General features: G+C 34.3%; 4 protein-coding genes across 4 annotated transcripts in view; 2 read left to right on the top strand and 2 right to left on the bottom strand.

The window, feature by feature from the left end:
- Window positions 1–1,746: 1,746 nt before the first annotated feature.
- LOC145316430 (uncharacterized) lies at window positions 1,747–6,840 on the bottom strand. The gene is made up of 7 exons (XM_080156907.1): window positions 6,583–6,840; window positions 6,205–6,381; window positions 5,133–5,285; window positions 4,559–4,652; window positions 3,982–4,159; window positions 2,493–2,725; window positions 1,747–2,090 (listed from the first exon to the last, which is right to left on the bottom strand). The coding sequence occupies exons 1-7, from the start codon at window positions 6,838–6,840 to the stop codon at window positions 1,960–1,962; spliced, it is 1,224 nt and encodes a 407-aa protein (XP_080013033.1). The 3' UTR covers window positions 1,747–1,959.
- Window positions 6,841–6,897: 57 nt separating this feature from the next.
- Window positions 6,898–21,534, bottom strand: part of RpS12 (ribosomal protein S12) — a 74,119-nt gene continuing 59,482 nt past the window's right edge. Inside the window, exons 2-3 of the mRNA XM_080156911.1 lie at window positions 7,345–7,633; window positions 6,898–7,221 (exon numbers count right to left, since the gene is read on the bottom strand). Coding sequence (XP_080013037.1) covers window positions 7,057–7,221; window positions 7,345–7,605 — 426 coding nt within the window. The 5' untranslated portion in view covers window positions 7,606–7,633 and the 3' untranslated portion in view covers window positions 6,898–7,056. The remainder of the gene's footprint in view (window positions 7,222–7,344; window positions 7,634–21,534) is intronic.
- RpL24 (ribosomal protein L24) lies at window positions 8,822–11,981 on the top strand. The gene is made up of 4 exons (XM_080156908.1): window positions 8,822–9,046; window positions 10,177–10,273; window positions 10,841–10,939; window positions 11,739–11,981. Exons 1-4 carry the CDS (start codon window positions 8,880–8,882, stop codon window positions 11,847–11,849), a joined length of 474 nt encoding a protein of 157 aa, XP_080013034.1. The 5' UTR covers window positions 8,822–8,879; the 3' UTR covers window positions 11,850–11,981.
- On the top strand, window positions 11,981–16,483 carry RpS13 (ribosomal protein S13). Its single transcript, XM_080156909.1, has 3 exons — window positions 11,981–12,166; window positions 15,660–15,853; window positions 16,357–16,483. Exons 1-3 carry the CDS (start codon window positions 11,981–11,983, stop codon window positions 16,430–16,432), a joined length of 456 nt encoding a protein of 151 aa, XP_080013035.1. The 3' UTR covers window positions 16,433–16,483.

Here is a 21,534-nt window from a genome sequence, read left to right as displayed (position 1 = left end):
CCCCATCTCAACCATCTTGTGCAACCTTTCTATTGGGTCAATGAAAATCAACCAATGGTGTCGGTTGTAATAACATAGCCAAGTAGCAGAAAATGGATACTTGAGGCTTTGTAGCTGGGCCTTTTTCATGCACCTGTATGAAGCTTTATAAATCTGCTACAAGATTCTGGCAGTTGACTGGCGGCTGCCTTAAAAAATGTAGTTTCTTCATTTTTTAAGTCCTCAACAATCCACAGGGACCTTGGACTGTGGCCCTCCAACACCCTACATTCTCCAACCTCCACCCGGCCCTGCTTACTATCTACATATCAACTCAACCATATATCAAACTTGCTAATATCATTAAGTGAAAAAAATAAACCACCAAACAAGCTAACCAATGATCTAACAAACGAACGTGCTTATAACTGAAAAACTAGTAATACTATCTTTAACTATTAAATAATGTATTAATCTAATATGTACTAATTTAACCTAACATACTAACAAAACAATAATCATAACTTTTTTTACTTTGTATATTGTTTCATTTAATGAAATAAATATTCTAAATGAAGCAGATGAAGAAGGTCTTTGCAAAATGAAGGGAGGTGGTTGTCTGTATATACATCTATAATTAGTGATGGGAATCCGAATCCGGAATCCGAATCCGGAATCCGAATCCGGAATCCGGAATCCGCCCAATTTTCGGCCAATTTTGGAATCCGAATCCGGAATCCGTTTTTTATAGCGGATTCCGGATTCTAAATTGGTAGGCTAAAATTACCGTCTTTTTTCTTACAACTCCCTCTGTTTGAAGGCAAAGATCAAAAAAAAATTTCTACATAACAAATTTTAATAATTACTAATGTGATGTAAATGTTTTAGTTATGCTGGAAGTCAACACTTTAAACAAATCAAGGCTTCAACCAAGTAACATAGTGATAAATTAACGAAAAAAGCTATCCCTCTGTGACGGACGGCCTTTTAAAATACTGCTAGAATCCGGAATCCGCCAAAAATAAGAATCCGGAATCCGCAAGAATCCGTCACTTTTTTTGACGGATTCCTTCAGAATCCGGAATCCGAATCCGGCCCAAAAATTCGACGGATTCCCATCCCTATCTATAATATAGATCTGTTATTTTACCAACACACTTAGGGCATATGTCTCACTCTCGTAAATAGGCGCAATGAAATAAAGTCAATTCCGGTATGGCATGCATTATTCTTCTGCACGGCGCTAATAGTTTTTGAAAATGGATTCAATATTACTTGGTTTTTATTAGCGGCGAAAAATAATTATATTAATTCATAGATAGGCATAACAATTTCATATTTGACATAGTGATTCCTGCAGTAGTAAGGTACGATTTCCAAGGCGTAGCAGCTCTCTAATAATTGCGTACGTGCAATAAGCATTAATATGGGAATTTTTTTTACCCGACATTTTTTACTGCATTACACAGAATTACCCTAATAATCTAAAGTTTAAAATAACGATTCCTATTACAAGGTACAATGTTATATACGAAACATCTCCACAATTAAGTCTTACAAATGCAAATATGTCCTTTAACAATATTCTATATTTAGGCTATCTTACTACAAATTCACATAAAATTTTGTTAAACTTTAATATTCATATCCTGCTTATTTAGTTTTAACACTACAAATGTTTACAAAAGTGGTTTGTCCAATAGTTTTAAAACTTCGCTTTTATGGATATTGTCATACTTGTTAATAACAAAATGATAAAAAAGATTCTTTAACGACTAGTCTAATATCTATTCAAATAGTAAATACATTTATATAATAACATGATAAAGGACATTACGTCACTCCACAAAAATTTACTGTACACAAAAAAATTTCATATTAGGAAACATATGAAACAAACGTTAGAATAAACAATATTAAAATTGTAACATGATACAGTGGCGAAAAATATATATATACATAAATGTAAATTTTGTTCAGTTAGTAAACAGTTTGATTGTTTTGTTGCATGGCAAGCTGGGACATCTTGTTGTTAAGCTCAGAATCAATAGAAGATGTGATCAGCTGTGGAAAATCAGTATCATAACATGGACGCTCATTTAGGTTAATGCCTAAAACAAAACAAAAACATTAATATTTAACATAATTAAAAAAAAAAAAAAAAAAAAATAGGAATCGATTTAACACCCCAATTAATTAACAAAACTCAGTGAAACTTTGTAAAAATGTGTAGACTATAACTTGTTTAATCCCTGAAAATTTCAGCCCATATTGAAAAGGAATTAAGAAAATTACGAAAACTTTAAAATCAACGAATCGTTCTAACACCCTCAATTAAAGAACTAATCTTGATGAAACTTGGTTGAAATATGTAGAGTGTGAACTTATTTAATCCCAAAAAAGTTCAGCTGCTTATCTTGAATAGGATCTGAAAAAATAAAGCTTCCCCAATAGCGTTACAGACTGACGTACGGACATACAAAGTGAATTGTTGAGTAGGAGTCTTAACTTACCGTTATTAGAACTGTAATCATTATCACAGTCAAATCTTTCATCATTGAGATTATTCAGGTTCTTGTTATAATCATTTCTTCCCGGATAGTAGTCAGAGTATTTGGGTTTGTATTGGTGGTTCATGTCCTCAGTGTTGTTGTAGGTGCCAGTCTCCTCAGAGCCGTACTTGTGTAGACTAGAATAGTTGTCATACCCAGAATGGCGAGAGCCACGACTTCCACCGCTGTAGTTCCTAAATAACAGGTTTAAAAGTTAATAACAATTAAATAAAAAGATGAAAAACTTGTAACAAAGGAAGGGGGGGGGGGGGTTTAAAGCAACCACCTCGTAATCAGTGAGCAAATGACACTTACAATTCGAATATCTATCTGAAATTTTGCAGGAGTAATCCTTTGTAGGCTTATTTTCCCTAAATCGAACAAAAAGTTGAAAAAGTTACGGGTAACTGCATAGCCGTTTAGCCGTTTTTTGGCTATTTTTAGGGCAAATCATTTAGGGCATTCCATAAATTATGTAGGAATAAACTTTTTAAAGCATATTTTTGCTTTAAATCCTGTGAAATGATACAAAAACAACATTTTCACAGCGGCTAGAACCGTTTGAAAACGTTTTGGAGCAGCAAAGAGTATTATGTGGAGATAGGTTTCGTGATGATCTTCCTTGAAAATATTTAAAAAATGGCTAAACGACTGACCCGCCAACAGTTACTTTTCCAACTTTTTGTTCAATTTAGGGAAAATAGACATACCAAGGATTACTAATGCAAAATTTCAGATCAAAATTCAAATTCTAAGTGCAATTTGCTCACTGATTACGAGATGGTAGCATTAACCCCCCCCCCCCCCCCCTTACTTAATTTTTGCCAACTTAAGACTGACTGAAATATGAAGGACAGGCGAACGACCATTGTGTACTAGATTGATCTGAATCGGTAATAAATATTTCTCGCATAGTATTATAAACTGCTTTCCGCGGATATAGAATGATACGATGCTAGACCTAGTTTTTTCGTATGGATGAGAACCGGTTCCTATCCACCAGATTCGAATGAATACGAGAAAATATTTGAAAGTAACATCTACTTACTGCTAACTTACTAAGACGGACTAACATACAAATGACAATAGGTGAACAATAACATCCTTAGTGTCCTAGGCTCGGTTAGACAATTTTAAAACTTGGAAGAAGAAAAAAACATTCCTCTGGCCCTGCAATAGCTATAGTTTGTTTTATTGCTATGCTACTAACTTAGACGTAAGGACTGACGTTAAGAATTCCATTCTTAAGGCTAAACTAAGTTGGAGTTAATGTCAAAAAGTAACAAATTAAGACACACAAACAAAGAGACTGACAAACTTTTTTGAGACCATCGTAATAAAAAGTCCCAAGGGACATATAAATTATAATAAAAAGAAAGATTTGTAAGAAATTTTGAACTGGTGGATAGTGAAAACTATGCTTTTGATTCAAATGGACATAAATATCAACCTGTTCCAGCCGGAATGCTCAATAAAATCAGAATTATCCAGTTGAGCATCTAACACGCAGGCAGATCCTGGCAGAAAAGGCATCCGACCACCACCAGGCATTCCAGGGTAGCCAACGTACCCGCCATATCCACCGCGAGGCTCCTTAGGCAAGGCTTTCTTGCTCTCCACCATTTTTCCTACAAAAAATAGTCATTAGGTAGGTTATCAATACATACTACGTAAATTTTCTTAAAGTACACATCTTAACCTTTACAATAATGTAAGTGTTTACAGGAGTTAAATGTGTCTCTGTTCACAAATCTGTATTAGATGCTTAGACTTAATTTGCAAAATATATGCAATTCCTCCCAAGTGCCTAAATTGAATTAGGGATGGTGAGAGTAGTTAAGCCAACCCCAACCGCACCACCCACTGTCGTTAGGCATAGGGGAAAAAACTATCTCCTTGTTTAATAATTATTTTTTTTGAATAAAGGGGGGGGGGGATCACGATATAGTACTAGATAGGCACTTGACGGAAAGCACTAAATGTTTCACTTTCAAAAAATTTAAGTTAAGCATTAAAATAATTCTTACCATTGATTTCATGAAAGTGAATTTCACAAATTTTGTCCACTACCTCTTCGTTGTCAAATGTAACAAATCCAAATCCTCTGTGCCGATTGGTCACCTGTGAAAATAACATATTAGATTGGTGAACAATTTCAGTCTATCTTGTCAGACCCTATTGCGACATTGCCCATCCATAACTGCAATGACACGATCAGAATGACTGCTAGCATAAAATAACATGGGTGTATATTCTGCACGCACAAGATTTATTTTTACCCCCACTAGTTTTTTTCTCATTAAGTAGGGAAGAAATAGGAAAAATATTTAAAGAACTCTATATATTATTTATTTTAATACTACCACACATTTTTTCCCTCCAACAACTTATTTTCTACCCCCCCACCCCCCCCCCCCCCCCTGAGCAGGGCCAAAAACTTTATTCTAAGTGATCCCTGAAAAGATTTCTTAGGTAACACTTAGATATTTATCAAACAACTAACAGTTGTCATGGGCAAACTGAAGATTAAGGTTGAATGTGACTTTGCTTATACTAGGAAGATTCAAATAAAAGGACGCTAAGAAAAAAAAATCAACATACCTTATCAATTGCCAACATAGATTCTTTGACTTTACTGAATTGTTCAAAATATGCCTTGATATCTTCTAGACTAGTAGTGGCAGATAAACCACCAACAAAAATTTTCTTAGTTCTCAACACCAACTTAGGATTGGATTTACGAGGGACAGCCACCTAAAAACAAAGTTATTAGTAACAAATAAGGTAACAAAAGGGGGGGGGGGGATGTGGTGACTCGTCACACTCACACGACATACAAGCAATTTTATTTTGGGTGCTACTCCCTTATTTTTAGAGAAAATTGAGTGAAATCTTTTAGGTTGTGTCACAAATTACACCAAGTTTTGGTATTTTTCAAAAAATTTAAAACGGCGGCGGGACAGTCGCTCCGCCGCCACCAAAAAAAAATTTTTATTGTATTTCTCGCCAAATTAGGCATTTGGAATTATTTGAGACCATGTTATTTTTTTCAAGAAATTTTCCCCTAACAAGCAACCCTGCGGGGAGAAATGCAAAAAAAATTTTGTGGTTGCGGAAAACGACGGCGGGAGAAAGAAACCAAAAATTGGGGTAATTAGTGACACAACCAAATAGATTTCACCCAATTATCTCTAAAACTAAGCGAGTAGCACCCAAAATAAAATTGCTGGTATGTCGTGTGACGAGTCACCACATTTCCCTCTCCTTTAATCAAAATTAATTTTCTTGAAACCTTAAGCTTTGAGATGAAACGAAAAAGATTGTTGTCCTATCCGCACAAACATTCAAAGTACACAAAGTACAAGCCAAAACAAACAAAATCATTGATATGAAGTAGGCAAAGAAACACTAATTTTTTAAAATACATGTCAAACAAGACACAAACAATTTGGTCCATTGTTTCAGAGGTCCTTGGAAAGTTTCACAAAAATCATTTTAAAAAATAAATATTGCTATAAGAAAAAAAATTTAAATCGGCATGCTAAAATTAATTAAGCCAACCGTACAAAGTTAATAGAGAATACAAACTTCCTGATCTTAACAGGCTCTTTTGTCACAAGCAAGAGAACGATGTAATGCATAATCTGACAGCTGGAATGATTGTACCGCCTACCTTAGGTTCAACGACTTTTCCATCAATAGTGTGACTTGGCAGTGCGAGAACTTCATGAACGCTGTTCGGATTGGAAAAAGTAATAAAACCAAATCCTCTGGACCTTCTTGTTGCTGGATCCTTCATCACCATCACCTCGGCAACCTCTCCGAACTTTGAGAAATATTCTCGAACATTCTTAAACAAAGATTTACTTTATAAAAGGCAGAAATACCTCGTTGTGTCAAACAAAATATAGCGAATGGTTGGACCACTTAATAGAAAATTTAAGGTGATAACTTCACTACTACAAAAAATCTCTACAAACTAATTTTGAAATTTAACAAATCCAGTATAATGACGAATACCCTACAACAAGATCAAGACAACTTAACTAACCTCTGGAGTGGTCTGCCAAGACAATCCGCCGATGAACATCTTTCCCGGATCGTTTGGTACATCCTCCCCACCCTGGAGAGTAGGAATCAGAATAGCTGCATGGCTGGAAGAAATAGCGTGGAGCGGAGGTACAGGAGAGGAGAAGGCGTGCATGGGAGAAGTATAAGGTGGGGGTACAGGAGAGGGTATGCTCAGGGTTGGTGGAGAGGATAACGCTTTCGCGTTGGATCCAGCTTCAATGGGGTCAGTACTAGACATTTTCTACTAAACTACATAAACTTTGAAAAATAAAAGACATGTAACCCTAAGGGTTCATCTGAAAGTAAAAAACTTCAGTTAATAATACACTGACAAAGACATGAGATCGTCTCAAGTGAAAGTCTCAATTGGTTAAACATGTTTAACAGTTTTGATACAATATACAACAACGAGACGAAGGGCAGCTTGTTCAGCTTGAGTCCGTAACTGTCAGGTTTACTTTTGAGACTTCAGGTACTCCTTAAGTACATCATGGGCTGGAGTCTCCTTGCCCCAGTTGCTGATGACGGCACATGAGCACTTGACAACCTTGCGGGCCTTGCCCTCCTGGTCAATCTTGCACAGACCAGCCCACTCACCAAGCTTCATGTTAGAGTCAACCTATATAATTTATTTAAATTATATAATTTGTAAACAACTATTTATAATATTGTATATACTGAATATATTTGTTTACTAATTAAAGAATTGGCAAGATAACCTTATTATAAAAAAATATGTTACCTTGATGAGAGGAATGTTATGCTCCATGCAGAGAGCGGTGACAAGCTTCTTGTAGCTGGGCTCGTCGCAGTTCTCGCTCAGGATGCACAACAAGGCCTTGCGCTGGTCAAGAGCCTTGGCGCACTCGCGCAGGCCACGGCTCAAGCCGTCGGCGATCAGAGCCTGCTTGAGAACCTCCTGGATGGCGGTGTTAATGTCCATGGGTCCGGAAGGAGCAGCAACGGGGGCGGCGGGAACATCATCTCCCTCTACATCAGACATGTTGAGTTCCTTGATGAGTTTTTCTTCTGAAAATTATATAATTGATAAATACAATTGAAAAAATCTAAGAAAATGGAAACTACATAAAAACAAACTACATAAACATGTCAATAATAATTATTAAAATAATAAATAGATACAAAAGCCGCCGATTGAAGAAGATTTTCCGAAAACTAACTAACTACTGCATGATGTTTCCATGCAGTAAGTCAGCTGAGCTACGATAGGTGGACAACTTTTTATATAAAAATATTTTTTTATTTCGAATTCTATTCTAATAATTTGTGAAAAATATAGATTTTTTGCCGATGATATTTTTCTAATTAAAAAGACACTTTTTTGTTTATGTAATATACTCTAAGGCAACAGTGCTAAAGTAAAAAAGTTATTTTTTTTTAAATTTAATTTTTTACATGGCCACTAAACAACATGGTGGAGAAACGGAAATTCAATCACGAAACCTCGAAAAAATATTCTTAAAAAAATAATTTTGGTAGTTTTTCATCTTTTATTTATTTATTTTATAGTTCAAGCACATTAGATTATTTGAATAAATTATATATTCGTTAAGTTTATATTATATATTTTTTAGAAATCGGTATATAAACAAATTGATGAACAATTTTTTATCAGTGAATTAAAAAATCATTAATTACTGACAGTAAATATAAAACTGAAATTTTAAAGGAATGATTTTTAAAATATTATTTTTAAGTTGGTATAATGATTAAAAAAAATTAAATTCTAAATATTTTTAAAATAATAGTAATATGATTTTTTGAAATGTCGTCTTGAATGTGAAAATATCTTCATCAGCCCATAATGCAACGCGGCATTTTGCATTGAACTCGGCCAGCTCCACACGTGCAGTACAACATAGAAATTTTCAGTATTTTGTGAAAATATCAAGGATTAGAAGTCCTTTTTGTTATAATTGAAGTGTTTTTGGATTATGATTATTAAATAAATTATAAGCTAATTGGTATTATAAGTCCTGAATTGTCTAAAATTATCATTCTCTGACCAAATTTAAGGCTTTTCTTTGAAATTTTGATTATTAAATATCTAACGAAGGATCTATTTACATATTTCATTGGTTTGTTTTACGTAACCCTTATTTCAGATTAATTTTTACCAAATATATTTCTACATTTAAAGTGCTGTGTCAAATTTTGTATATATATGCGAGTATTATGTTACTTTAAAGTTAACAATTATACAGTTATTAACTTATATTTCCATTATATTTGATATTTTGCTCTTTTCCAGAAAGTATGAAGACCGAGCTGTGCTCATTTTCGGGTTTAAAAATCTACCCCGGAAAGGGAAGGACCTTTGTAAAGGCTGATGGCAAAACCTTTAAGTTCTTGTCAAAGAAAACCCAGAAGGCGTTTGATCACAAGTCAAACCCCAGGAAGGTCCGATGGACTGCTCTGTACAGGTAACATTTGACGTCCAAATTAATAATAAATTTTTTTTGCCAACGTTACTTATTGCTCTTATTTGAATCTAATAATATCCTTATCTATAATACAAAGTAGAACGATGTCTGTCTGTCCGTCTGTCCCTTAAGATCTCGGTAACCACTGAACCGATCGGATTCTACTCCTCAGGGTATATACCTATTGGTCCTGTGGTGGTTTTAAGCTATTTTCTTGGGGGGTGGGACACCCCCAACCCCCCAAAACTTAAAAATCCTCTCCCCCATTTTTTTTTTTTTGCTGAAGATTTCCTTAATTTTTTTATCACCTCTTGGGGCAAAGCCCCTAGAGGCTAGGGGCGAAGCCGCTAGTATTATATAAAGCATTTTTTGTCTGTCCCGAAGGATCTCGCTAACCGCTGAACCGATATTGTACTCCTTTATAGTGAAGCTTCTTTTATGTCCTGGGAGGTCTTAAAACTATTTTTGGGGAGGTTGTCTCCCCCCCCCCCCCCCCCTCCTTCCCAAAAATATTTTTTTATTCTATTAAAACTCAAATTTAATATGGAATGAGGTAGATTTTTCCCCCTCCTAACTTAACCCTTACAGATCGGGCCCCAATTCCCAACTTAATAGATCGGTGGGGGGGGGGGGTCATATTGACCCCCCCCCCCCTTATCTCGTATTATATATTTTTTTAAGGAGCGTTGTGAAGCCGTTATTTTCATAATAAGATTATACTGCTCCGGGTTCGCCAAAATAAGAATTTTTTGTATTAATTATATTTTGGGAACTCTGTTGTGTCGTGTGCAAATGCCCTTTTTAAGGTTTTAAGTGAAACCTTAATTTGTGGTTATCTTTATCTTTGAGCACTTTTTCTTGAGAGGGAGGAGTTCTAGAGGTACATGTCTTTAATAGTTAGTCTTAATAGTTTCATTTATTATTATTACTGTAGCAGAGATGTAACTATGTGGGTCCAGCTGTCTGCGAGTATTAAGCAATAGACTGACAAACATCCGGTTACTTTAAATAAGGGTTTTGCACATGCAAACTAGAGGCCTTAAAAAAATATTTTGAAACTTAATACATATATAATCTGGTTCAAATAGATACTTTCATAATAAAACTATTTATGTTGAAAATTATTTTAGGCGCAAGAACAGGAAGGGAGCTGTAGAAGAGCAGGCCAAGAAGAAGTCCAGGAAGGCCACCAAGTTCCAGAGAGCCGTTGTTGGAGCCACTCTGAATGTAAGTTAAACTTTTGTTCTACACATTACTGAATTAAATCTATTGGTGATAAATCCCTTTTACCAAAATTTTGACTTGAGCTTACTGGGTAAATATCTCAATTGGCGTTGTTGGAGCTACTGTGAATGTAAGTTAAATATCTTATGCTTTTCACATTACTAAAAACTAAATCTATTTGGTAGTGAAAATCCCTTCCTTTTAAAAAATTAGCGGACGTCTAATCTTTTTTATTGGGCAAAATATCTCATTGTCGGTAAAACAATGGGTACTAAAATAAATTGGGAGGTTTTAAAATCGTAATTGAATATTAAACCTTATTTATTTGATGCAAGTTTTAGACCAACGAGAGAAAAACAATTTGGCTATAAGTTTCTCACTAAGTCTTCGTGGGCATTGAAGTCTGACTTTAGAGAATCGGGACGACAACAACAATTTGATTATAAATATCTTCCCTTTTAAGGGGGCAGTAATGGCTTTTAACTCTGGTGTTAATTTTACGGAGGATTTAGTGGTAAAATGTAATTTATTCGATATTTGTACAGTATTGAAATACTTATTTTTTCCCAGGAAATTCTGGCTAAGAGGAACCAGAAGCCCGAGGTGAGGAAGGCTCAGAGAGAACAGGCTATCAAAGCAGCCAAGGAGGCTAGAGCGGCCGCCGCTAAGGTTACGGAGTTTTATCATTTACATACATTGTATTTTCGTAATATTGCACATGCGGGATTAGGTTTCCAAATGATTCTGTCAATAAAAATGATCACTGTTCAAATATTGTAATTTCTCTCCTCGTTCCCGAAAGTGAGAAATTCAAGTTTTGCTATGTGATCAAACATTGACAGAAAATTCGGAATACCTAATATAGCCTGAGAAATATAAAGAAATATTAAATTATTATCTTTAACATGTCCCTAGACATTGTTTTCTCAATTGATTGAGGATATAAAATAAATTCACAAGGTCTTGTTTTAAAAAATAGTAAAGTATGAAGTAAAAAGAGTAATTTAAATATTTTTATTAAATAATATTAAAGCCCTACGAAGATGCTTGGAATTGTACTCTTGCTCGATTCCGCAGACTAAGATAATCACTATATGTACAGACTTCTGTATTTATAGAAACTTATTATATTTTTTTACAAAATTACCGACGTAGACTCTCCTTACCCTGTAATAGAACTAGTTTGTACCTGTATAATTATTTTATTCACTGATCATTGTTTTACTTCTGAGTAGTAAGTTAATTTAAATTAAACTGAAGTGTATTCTTAAACTTTTTTGGCTCACTGCCTCACTAAAATCAGTGAGGCTTGCAGTTAGGCAAAATTATCCCCACCAAATTTTTAGCGAGCCTCACTGATTTTAGTGAGGCAGTGAGCCAAAAAGTTTTTTAGAATTCACTTCTGTTACTTTCAAAATTGGTTAGTTATTGTACTATAAATTTAAAATCAAATAATGTTGTATTTCAGCCCAAGAAGGGAAGCGCTGCCGCCAAGGACGCCAAGGCCAAGGCTGCTCCCAAGGTCGCCAAGGCCGCCAATTTCCACAAAGCTGCTCCTCGTGTTGGTGGAAAACGTTAAATCTTATTTTAACTACAAAAAAATATGTAATTATTAATATTTTATATTTTGCCTGTCTTACTTGGTGTCACTCATTCCATCAGTGATTATTTAAAAAGGTCCCAAACTTTCAAAACATTTCAGAAGACAAAATGGGTCGTATGCACGCGCCTGGAAAGGGTATTTCCCAATCCGCCCTGCCCTATAGGAGGACAGTCCCCCAGTGGATGAAGCTGACCAGCGATGAGGTTCAGGACCAGATCTTCAAGCTCGCTAAGAAGGGTCTGACACCATCTCAGATCGGTGTCATTCTCAGGGATTCATTTGGTGTTGCTCAGGTGAGGAAAATTTTCATTCCAGCATGGCTTCACAAATGATTGATATCCGCTGGATTAGAAACGGTTCTGGGCCACACTGAAAAATCATTTTTAGCATCGTATTAAAGACAAGTTTTCACGAACATAAAAAAATCAGTTTGGTTAATTTCACAACACTGTTTCCTAGAAATATTTATTTATAAGGATGTCAATCAAATCTGTATCCAATGAAAACCTCTTGCATTTGTTCAGTAATTTCATTGTTTCTTTTTCTGTACAAAAAAAATCTAAATTAAAAACTGAATATTTTTATGAAATACAGAAAGCATTACTTGTCTTAAAGATTCTCTTATATGGAAGGTTTTCCAAGATACATTATTAGCTTTTACCTTAGGGGGTGAAATTAATTTTATTGTTTTATTCTCTATATCCCAGCTTGTTAATATTAGATTTGAAAATTATGTTCTTTTGAATGAGCTCTTAATAACACTTCAGAGGTGTATATTCTGCACAAGACTATTTTTTTTCCCTGCTGCAAATTTTTTTTTTCCTCTTAGTTTTTTCCAAAGGAATCAGATATATTGAAAAAATATTTTTAGAATTTATTTTATTTATATTATCCCCACTCCCACATATTCTTTTGTTTTTTTTTTCACGAAAGAGGGTAGAAAAATGGAGGGAAAAAAATGCTTTCAGTTCTCTTAATTTTTACATTTATTTTTATTCCCCCCCCCCCCCCTTTAGCAGGGTTAAATATGCAGGATATACAACCCTGTAACCCTTTTTTTTCTTCCCCTGATTTCTTTCCCAAAATCAAATAATTAAACTATAAATACAGTTTTTAAAAAAACTATGTCAACCTTTATGATATTATTAAGTGATCGTAACTGATATGTCTTTATGCAAAATAGATAACTACATACCTATAATCAGGGTGTCGGAACCGTATAATTTTGATGCGGCTCCGTCTCCGCGGAGCCGTATTTGGAAATACGGCTCCGGCTCCTACCTTAAAATTAATATATCAGTTTTTTTTCATTATTGAATTTGATAAAATAAAATAAATAGGGTGAAGCGGGGCATTACCGGTAATTTTTTCGGTTTTTTGAAAAAAAATGGGGTAAATATTAATATTTTTAAATGGGACCAAGACCATTAGAAAGCTTACGGAAAGGACTATCAGGTCCTAATAGGACGTTATCCTAGGACTTTTAGAAGTTTGTCATAATTGGACTCAAAGAAATTACCGATAAATGCCCCACGGTTGGGCATTGTGGGTAACGTCTTTTTAACCAAAAAAAAATCTATGAAAAACGGCCAAACGGCCAGTCAAACATTAATAATCATAATTAGTATAGGTTATAGGGATTATCCACAAAAATTTTCATAAAGATCGGACTATTCCTTCTATGTAAAAAATTATTTTTTTTAAAAGACGAGAAATTTCGATTTTTTTTCCACAAAAATTTTCTTAAAAAATAAAATTTTAATTTTTTTATATAAAAAAACCTGTTCTATTCACTTTTTGGCCTAATTCTTAAAAAGCCCATATTGAATTTTAGATTTTACCAAAGAAAACCTGAAAATTGATCTTAAAAATTGAATTTGAATTTTTTTTCGACGTTACCGAAAAATACCCCACGCGAACTTTGGTCATTTTTGAAAAAAATATCAACTCTACATTTAAGCTCTCAACGGATTTGGAAAGAGCGGGCAATTCTTAGTTCAAAAGGTTTTTACGGATCAGTTCTAGGTCTTACCAATTTTTGTTTAGGTGGATCTTTATACACCTAGGTGAAAAAAATTTTGGGGAAAAAAAATTTTCGTCCAACTTTGAGACCCAAAAAGTACCCTTAAAATTCACCTCACAAAAATTTCATTTTATACTTTTTTGTAGGCAATTTAATAAGGAACAAATGTTTTATGTTTTTTTCTGTCAGTCGATTAGAACATGGAGATAAATGTCATTTTCTGAAGGTGGGTAAAAAATTACCGGTAATGCCCCTTACCGGTTAATGCCCCGCTTGACCCTAGTATAAAATATTTTGCTTTTATTTCATTAAAGCTATATAAAAGTAGAAGGATGTGTGTCTATTTGTTAAGTAACAATAGTTTTTCAGTTTATTATATGGAAATAGACCGTTGCCAAATTATAATATTTCTTTAAAAAATCATTTTTAGCTAGTCTGGAGCCGGAGCCGTTTTTTACGAAAAATACGGCTCCGGCTCCACCAAAAATGTTGCTGCTCCCGGCTCCGGAACCCTGCCTATAATTGTGACAAATGAAAAAAATCTATGTAATAGGCATTGTATTTTCTTCATATAGGCGTTTATTTGGGATGATCTGTTTTTATTTAGGCGGGTTCCACCCACCTCCTATTTTCAATTTATTTCCAAAATATGTTGATCGTTGGAAGAGCTCCTATTGTTTAAACTAGCTGGCGTGCCTCTATCTTTAGTGAGATTTTAGTGGACCGATAAGGGGGGGGGGGGAGTTTTGACACATTTGCGTAAACAGTGAGTTTAGGCTTTATCTTTGGACTGAGGACAGGTTATTAGGGATAAAATCATTCTTAAATGATTTGTTATCCCAAGTTCAGGAGCTGCAGGCCTCCAGGTCCTTTCTGTACAGGTAAAAATAAAATAGATTTTTTTGTTCTGAAGAGTTAGAAGTCAACTTATGAAACAAAATATCATTTTTATCTTCAAATATGTGAATAACATTCAAAAATATGCATATCTTGTTTCATAGGTTCTAACTCTTAAAAAAAAATTAATTTTTTAAATTTTTACCTGTACAGAGAGGACCTGGAGGCCTGCAGCTCCTGAACTTGGAGGCCTATCCAAAAAAATTAAAACTTTGGAAAATTCATCATATTAGAATGATTTTATCCCTAATAACCTATCCTCTCAGTCCAAAGATAATTAAGCCTATACTCACTGTTTACGCAAATGTGTCAACTCCCCCCCCCCCCCCTTATTCTTTTAACTTATTTTATTTTCTTCTAAAACCTTCTTAACCTTAAGAATAACATAGAATTAAAATAGAGCTCTTCAGTTTGTTGCTTTGATTTAAGAGATTTCATTGATAATGACCTCAACTATTTGTGACAGCGTTGTGGAGCCGGAGCCGGGAGCCGCTGTAATTTTCGATAAACGGCTCCGGGTTAGCTAAAAACAGATTTTTTATTAATCTTAATTTGATTACTCTGTTGTGTCGTGTGCAAACGCCCCTTTTTAGGTTTTTCAAAAATTTAACTTTTAATACCTTAAAGTCAAAAATAGACTTGGCAAAAAATATTTTGATTTTTTCTTGGTTTTAGGTCGGAGATGGAGCCGTCGTTTTCACAGGCGGCTCCGCGTACCAAAATTAAACTGCTCCGCAACGCCTATTTGTCATAAAACTATCTTTTCGATCCAGACTTATTGAAATAAAGGTGGAAGTTGCCTTTTTCTATATACGTTAAAAGTTTTAAATTAGATTATCTGTTCATATTTCTTTGTTCATATTTAGGTGCGTTTTATTACTGGCAACAAGATTCTGCGTATCCTGAAGTCAAAGGGTCTGGCTCCCGATATTCCAGAGGATCTGTACTTCCTCATCAAGAAGGCCGTGTCCATCCGCAAGCATCTGGAGAAGAACAGGAAGGACAGGGATGCCAAGTTCCGTCTTATTCTCGTCGAGTCTAGAATCCACAGGCTGGCCAGGTAATATTTTTAAAACCAGGCTGCTCAAGCTGTTATTGGGTGGATTGGAGGTAACCCCCTCCCCTGCCAGATTCCCCGAAAGCACACTAATGTTTTGGTCTGGTGATCAAGATTTTAATACTTTTCTGATAAGACTCGCAAAAATCCACAAATTGGAGGGTTCAAATGACTCCGGGGGTTGGGCTTTACGTAAACTGGTGACTTCGCCCATCCTCATCTTGTCTATTCTAATAGGTATTTTTTATTCGTATACTTTTTAAAGGTGTTAATTGATAGTTGTTCAAGTTATAGATTAGGGTCGGCAATCCGAATCCCGAATCAGTTTTTTTTAGCGGTTTTGGATTCTTAATCTTTAGGCTAAAATTAGCGTCTTGAGTTTTTTCTTCTAAAAATACACCCTCTTTAATATAGTTTTAACCTCCCTTGCAAAATATCTAGGGGCGCTGCTGCTTCTATTTAAATGTTGTCGAAACCTTAATTAATCATTTTATCTTATTTTTCAGATACTACAAGACCACCTTTGTTCTGCCCCCCACCTGGAAGTACCAGTCCAGCACTGCCTCCACCCTTGTCGCTTAAAAAAATAATGTTGACAATGAAAAACCCATGAAATACATCTTCTTCATTTGATACCTCTGTATATTTTCTCTCTTCGTTAAATAAATTCGTAGAGGCAAAGAAATTTAACTTGTATAAAGCATAGCTGCTCTATGACTTGCTACGTCTGTTTGCTTGTTTGTGTGAAAATTATGATATTCAATACTTCTTCGGAATTAAATCTTTGTTAGCCTTAGTGATTCTTTTAAATTTTAGTAGCATAAAAGTAGCTACCTTTAAAACTCTTACAAAATAATAAAAAAATTAGAAAATCTAGCATATTTTCTTGTGTTTAATATTTCATTCAGCAGCTTTGCCAGAAAGTAGACAACTTGTAAATATTTTGGTCTTTCTGATTTTATTTAAGTTTAGAAGAAAATAGTTTGGTTTAATAATGATGTCTCGGTTGTCATTTATCGCATCGTATTATATTCAGAGGATATTTATATGAAAAATACTAGGATTAAACCGGTTTTGTTAGCAATCAGGCGAAAGACCCGTTTTATCAAAACTGGTATTTATTTCTGTTTATTTTAATATTCTTGAAAATTGTTCACTATGCTTTACACGATTTTTCAGTGTGGCTGCGAACCTGTTCTAACGGAAATCCTTACAATAAAATATCTCCCATTCTTCTTAAAGTCAGAAGTCCACGAATTGGTCTTGGTTAGAAGTAACATCTATGTTCTTGGCGCTCTAGTACTCTAAAGTTTATTCGATCACCGATTTTTTTTTCAGGACTTTACATATCTTTATCACAGTCGTGAGACCTTTATTTTCGCTGGCTTAAAGATCGCCGTTCAATACCTCTCCTACAAAAAGTTGTAAACAAAAGATTTTACGACTAAGGGTAAAGATGAGAACAATTTCCAATCAAGTTGGATTCTGATAATGACGCAGCATCATGGATGTAATGTACTTTTCTTCCCGATTTCTATGCTTTATTTATATAGAACCATGAAAAGATGTTAGGGTTATTTATCGTACCATATTATAGAAAGCTTTTCGCGGATATTAAAATGGTTTTAAATTATAATAATGTACCTACCGGTCAAAGAAACTGTCTACCCTTGTGGGCTACTCTTTAGCCAAGAGTATGATTGTATAAAATACTTAGTTATTAAATAAAAAAATTAAAGATTAGAACCAGCTTTGTTAGACAAATTTCGTAATTAAGGTATAACAAGGATGACAACAACCATAAAAAGCTAGCACAAATCACGGAATGGATAGTGAGATACAGAGCAGTTGCTCAGACGAACCAAACAAAATATCCATCCCCAACTTTTTTTTAACTTTTCTGTTTTCAGCTGACTTAAAATGAAGGAATTGATGTTCCCCTCCCCTCTTTAAAGTGACGGTATGGGCGTAGCTTCTAGTCATGAAATAAAGAAGTTCTTACAGATTGATGAAAACATTAGTTATAAGATTGATAATGATAGTTTAGGAAATTCGAAAATAATAAATCTAGAGCAACTGAGAAAAATAAGTTTTTCGCGTTAAAATCCGTGTTTCTGAGGGTGGCTTTTGTAGACCGCTCTTTTGATTTTGAGGTGGCATAGGAGCCGTATTGCTGGCGGTGACGTTATTAGGTTTATCTTGTAAACCGCGCAGCTCTGCCTGGCTGTGTAGACTAAATATACAATACATATAAAGTAGTACGTTTTTTTTTGACTGAAGCTTAAGATCTAAATCACTACTGAACAGTTTTTGGATCAGCTTCAAATGGTTCCTGTAATGGTATTATGCCATTCTTTTTTCAGTTTTAAGTGTTGGGGGGTAGTTTTAGGTTATTTTTCTACCCCCTTTTTACCCCTTAGAATACAGATCTTATAGAGGCTAGAAGTGTAGCTACTAAACAGAAAAACATTCTATTACTTTTATTAAAGGACAGGATCACAATGATGGCTCTGCCTAGCCTGGCTGTGAAGACTACAGGGAGGGAGGGGACATTGGGCTGTTATTATTTTAGTCCCCAAAGTTTTATAATAACTTTTCTTATATGTCGACTAAACAAACTTTAGGGAATTTTATTGAATTTTTATTGGCTGGGTTAGTAGGTTGAGTGTCCAAACGTTTCAACCACTAATTGTAATTTACAGAAAAGTAATTTTGTGTATCATCATTGGAAATATATACATTAGTTTATTGGCCATTGTCTTGGCCCTTTAGATCCCTGACATATACATATCAGTTTTTTTAAGATAAGTCTCAATTTTTCTGTAAATAAGAAAGATGAGATTACAATCTTTTTGTAAAAAACAAGGATGACAACATCCATAAAAGCGAAGAACTGAAACGGTAGGACAAACGGACATGAACACTTATATAGTGTCAGAACTGAATAATCAGAATATAAATGTATAAGAGTCGAAGTAAATTTGTTGAAAAACTGCTTTATACAGGATAATGTTTATTGACATACTTACATATTTAGGACTTGATTGTAGAGTTGCTTCGTTTATAACATTATACTTTGTTGTCCCAGAAATCAATATACCAAAAATCATATTAATCGAACGATTAGATCAAATAAAAATTTGTTGTTAAAAAAGTAAAAAAATAAACATGTTTAAAATGGACGTACGTAAATTTTGGTAATGATTATAGAGTTGCTACGCTTTCTAAATCGTACCAAACTACTAAAGGAATCACCATGCAAAATTTGAAATCGATAGGACAATTTTAACATGCATAAATTAGCGAAAAAAGCTTTCCGTTACGGACGGACGGACTGACCCTAATTATAGAAAAGCTTCGCTTTTAAAAATTGTCTTGACAATGGTAAAATTAAACCCAGGCTGAAAACTTATCCAAAATTGCTTTGAAGACCTATCAGTGCATCGTAATGCCTATTTTTGGCCAAGGCATACACTTTCTACTAAATTTTTATGCCACGCACTCATAAGGAAACAGCATTAAATTATTTTCTCTAAGCGCGCACCTGGTATAGCAGCAGGAGCCTTTAATTATAAAGCGGTGTTTAGTCGCGCTTTGAACTTGAATCTTGTTCCAGAGTTTCATGTTCTCCAATAAAGTGAAACATGCCGAGGGCTAAAATAACGTGTCTACCCCTTTTACTCCATCCCTCCTTCTACTGGATGAACAAACTGACCAATAAATGAGTTCCATGTTAGAAAGCTAAATTTACGACAATTTTTCCAATGTCCTAATATCCATGTATATATATAACATCCTTTATCGAGTCAGGGCAATTTAATAAATTTATGAGTTGCTACGATACTCAGAGAAGTCTTCCCTATCTATTCTCTAGAAAATGGGCTATTTACTATGAGTAATAATAATAATTGCTTGGAAAGTTGTATATAAAATTATATATATATTATTCAGGGGTAAGGGAATTTTAAATTATGCTGAAATCTTTATAATGTTACTCAAAATATAAGGTTTTGAAAGCTGTTTATTAAAAGCTTACCAGTTTTTAAAAATTACAATAATTTAACTGGAAACACAGTGTGTTCAAAGGTGCTTTGACTTTTGTGCCAGAACCTAAATTGGGACATAGTGCATTTCATTACCCTAGGTTAAGTAACTTCATTTCACTTTTTAATAAAATCTTAAATGCAGCGGTTTTTGAAAAAATTAGATTTAAAAATTTCAAGTTTAATTTTCATCCACTAAGAGTTACCGCATAATCATGACAAGAAAAGCTAAGATTATTTATTTAAAATTTTGAACAAGTTTGCTTTCATAAAGTTCTCCATAAACCACTTTTGAAGTGAGTTGATTCAGGGCCATTTTTATCCGTTGCTTTGCTAAGGTCACGGAAATTCAGCCTTAAATAAATCATATATAGAGAGGTTTTTTGACAGACTTTATAAAAGCAAAGTTATTCCAAATTTTTAATAAATAATCTTTGCTTTTCTTGTCATGATTAAGCGGTAACTCCTAGTAGATGAAAATTGAACATGAAATTTTCAAATCTAATTTTCTCAAAAACGGCTGCATTTTAAATTTTATTGAAAAGTGAACTAACCCAGGGTAATGAAATGCACTATGTCCCAATTCAGGTTCTGGCACAAAAGTCAAAGCACCTTCATACGCACTGTGGAAAATGTTATATTGTCTAAAGATGTAGGATGCAATGATCTAAAGGGATAAGACAATAAATTGATGTACATCCCAATTGATGATTCTCAATTTACCTCTTCTTTAGATTAAAATTAGTGGTTATAAAACGCAAAATATACAAATATTTTCGCTGCTGCTTTATACCTTGTCTATCTAACGTTTTTTTTTTTAGATATACCTTTCTTTTACGTCAGCCGGTTGCCTTACTGAACTATCCACGCAGCTGCCTTGCTTTCAGAGGCTTCCGTTTTAGCCGCCCTGCTTACATATGCCGTAGCGTCTTACAGCCTAAATCATTCTCATGCAGTCGAATCAACCAGACTATAAAAAAAACGTGATTTTTACAAATTGCACAAACTAAAGTCAAAGTATTTTCAAGTTTATTTTTTGGCCTATCTATCAATCCCTTAAACAAAGCTGATTAGCGAGAAAGTGGGGGGGGGGGGGGGGGGGCACGCACCATCCAAAGGATGATCAAGGCAGGCCTTCCACTCCATATTATAGGCACTCTTACTTCCCTATGTAGAGACTTCGGCTTGTTCGTCATCGCAGAGCTTTTGAGAACAAGCAAACATTTTCAGTTACAAATTAAAATTTCTCAAGGGCAATTAATTCATGGATGTGAAGTTGTGTACATTTTACTCTCAAGTGAGAATAGTTATTTATCGCATCGTATTATTGACAGCTTTCCGCGGATATCAGGTTAAAAAATAATAAGATTAAAATCAGTTTTGTTAACCCGAAGGACCGTGATAACATTACTGGTATTAATTTTATGATTTTTATTTCTTATTCTTGGAAAATTGTCTGTAATACGGTGCTATACATACATAATTTTTCAGTATGACAGCGAATATCAAACGGTTTCGAAACCATATTAAAATAAAAATTGAAGAAAGAAAACATTTTTCAAAGTTTTCTTAGTTTCTGAAAACACACTTTAAATATATTTTGAAAGTTTTATAAGATTTTATTTTTATAACTTATATCCT

Source organism: Acartia tonsa, chromosome 4 (assembly GCF_053477335.1).
Source record: "Acartia tonsa isolate MP-2025a chromosome 4, ASM5347733v1, whole genome shotgun sequence".
Taxonomy (NCBI): Eukaryota; Metazoa; Arthropoda; class Copepoda; order Calanoida; family Acartiidae; genus Acartia; species Acartia tonsa.
Note: the sequence above shows the minus strand (reverse complement) of the source record. Positions and strands in the feature narration are given on the sequence as shown.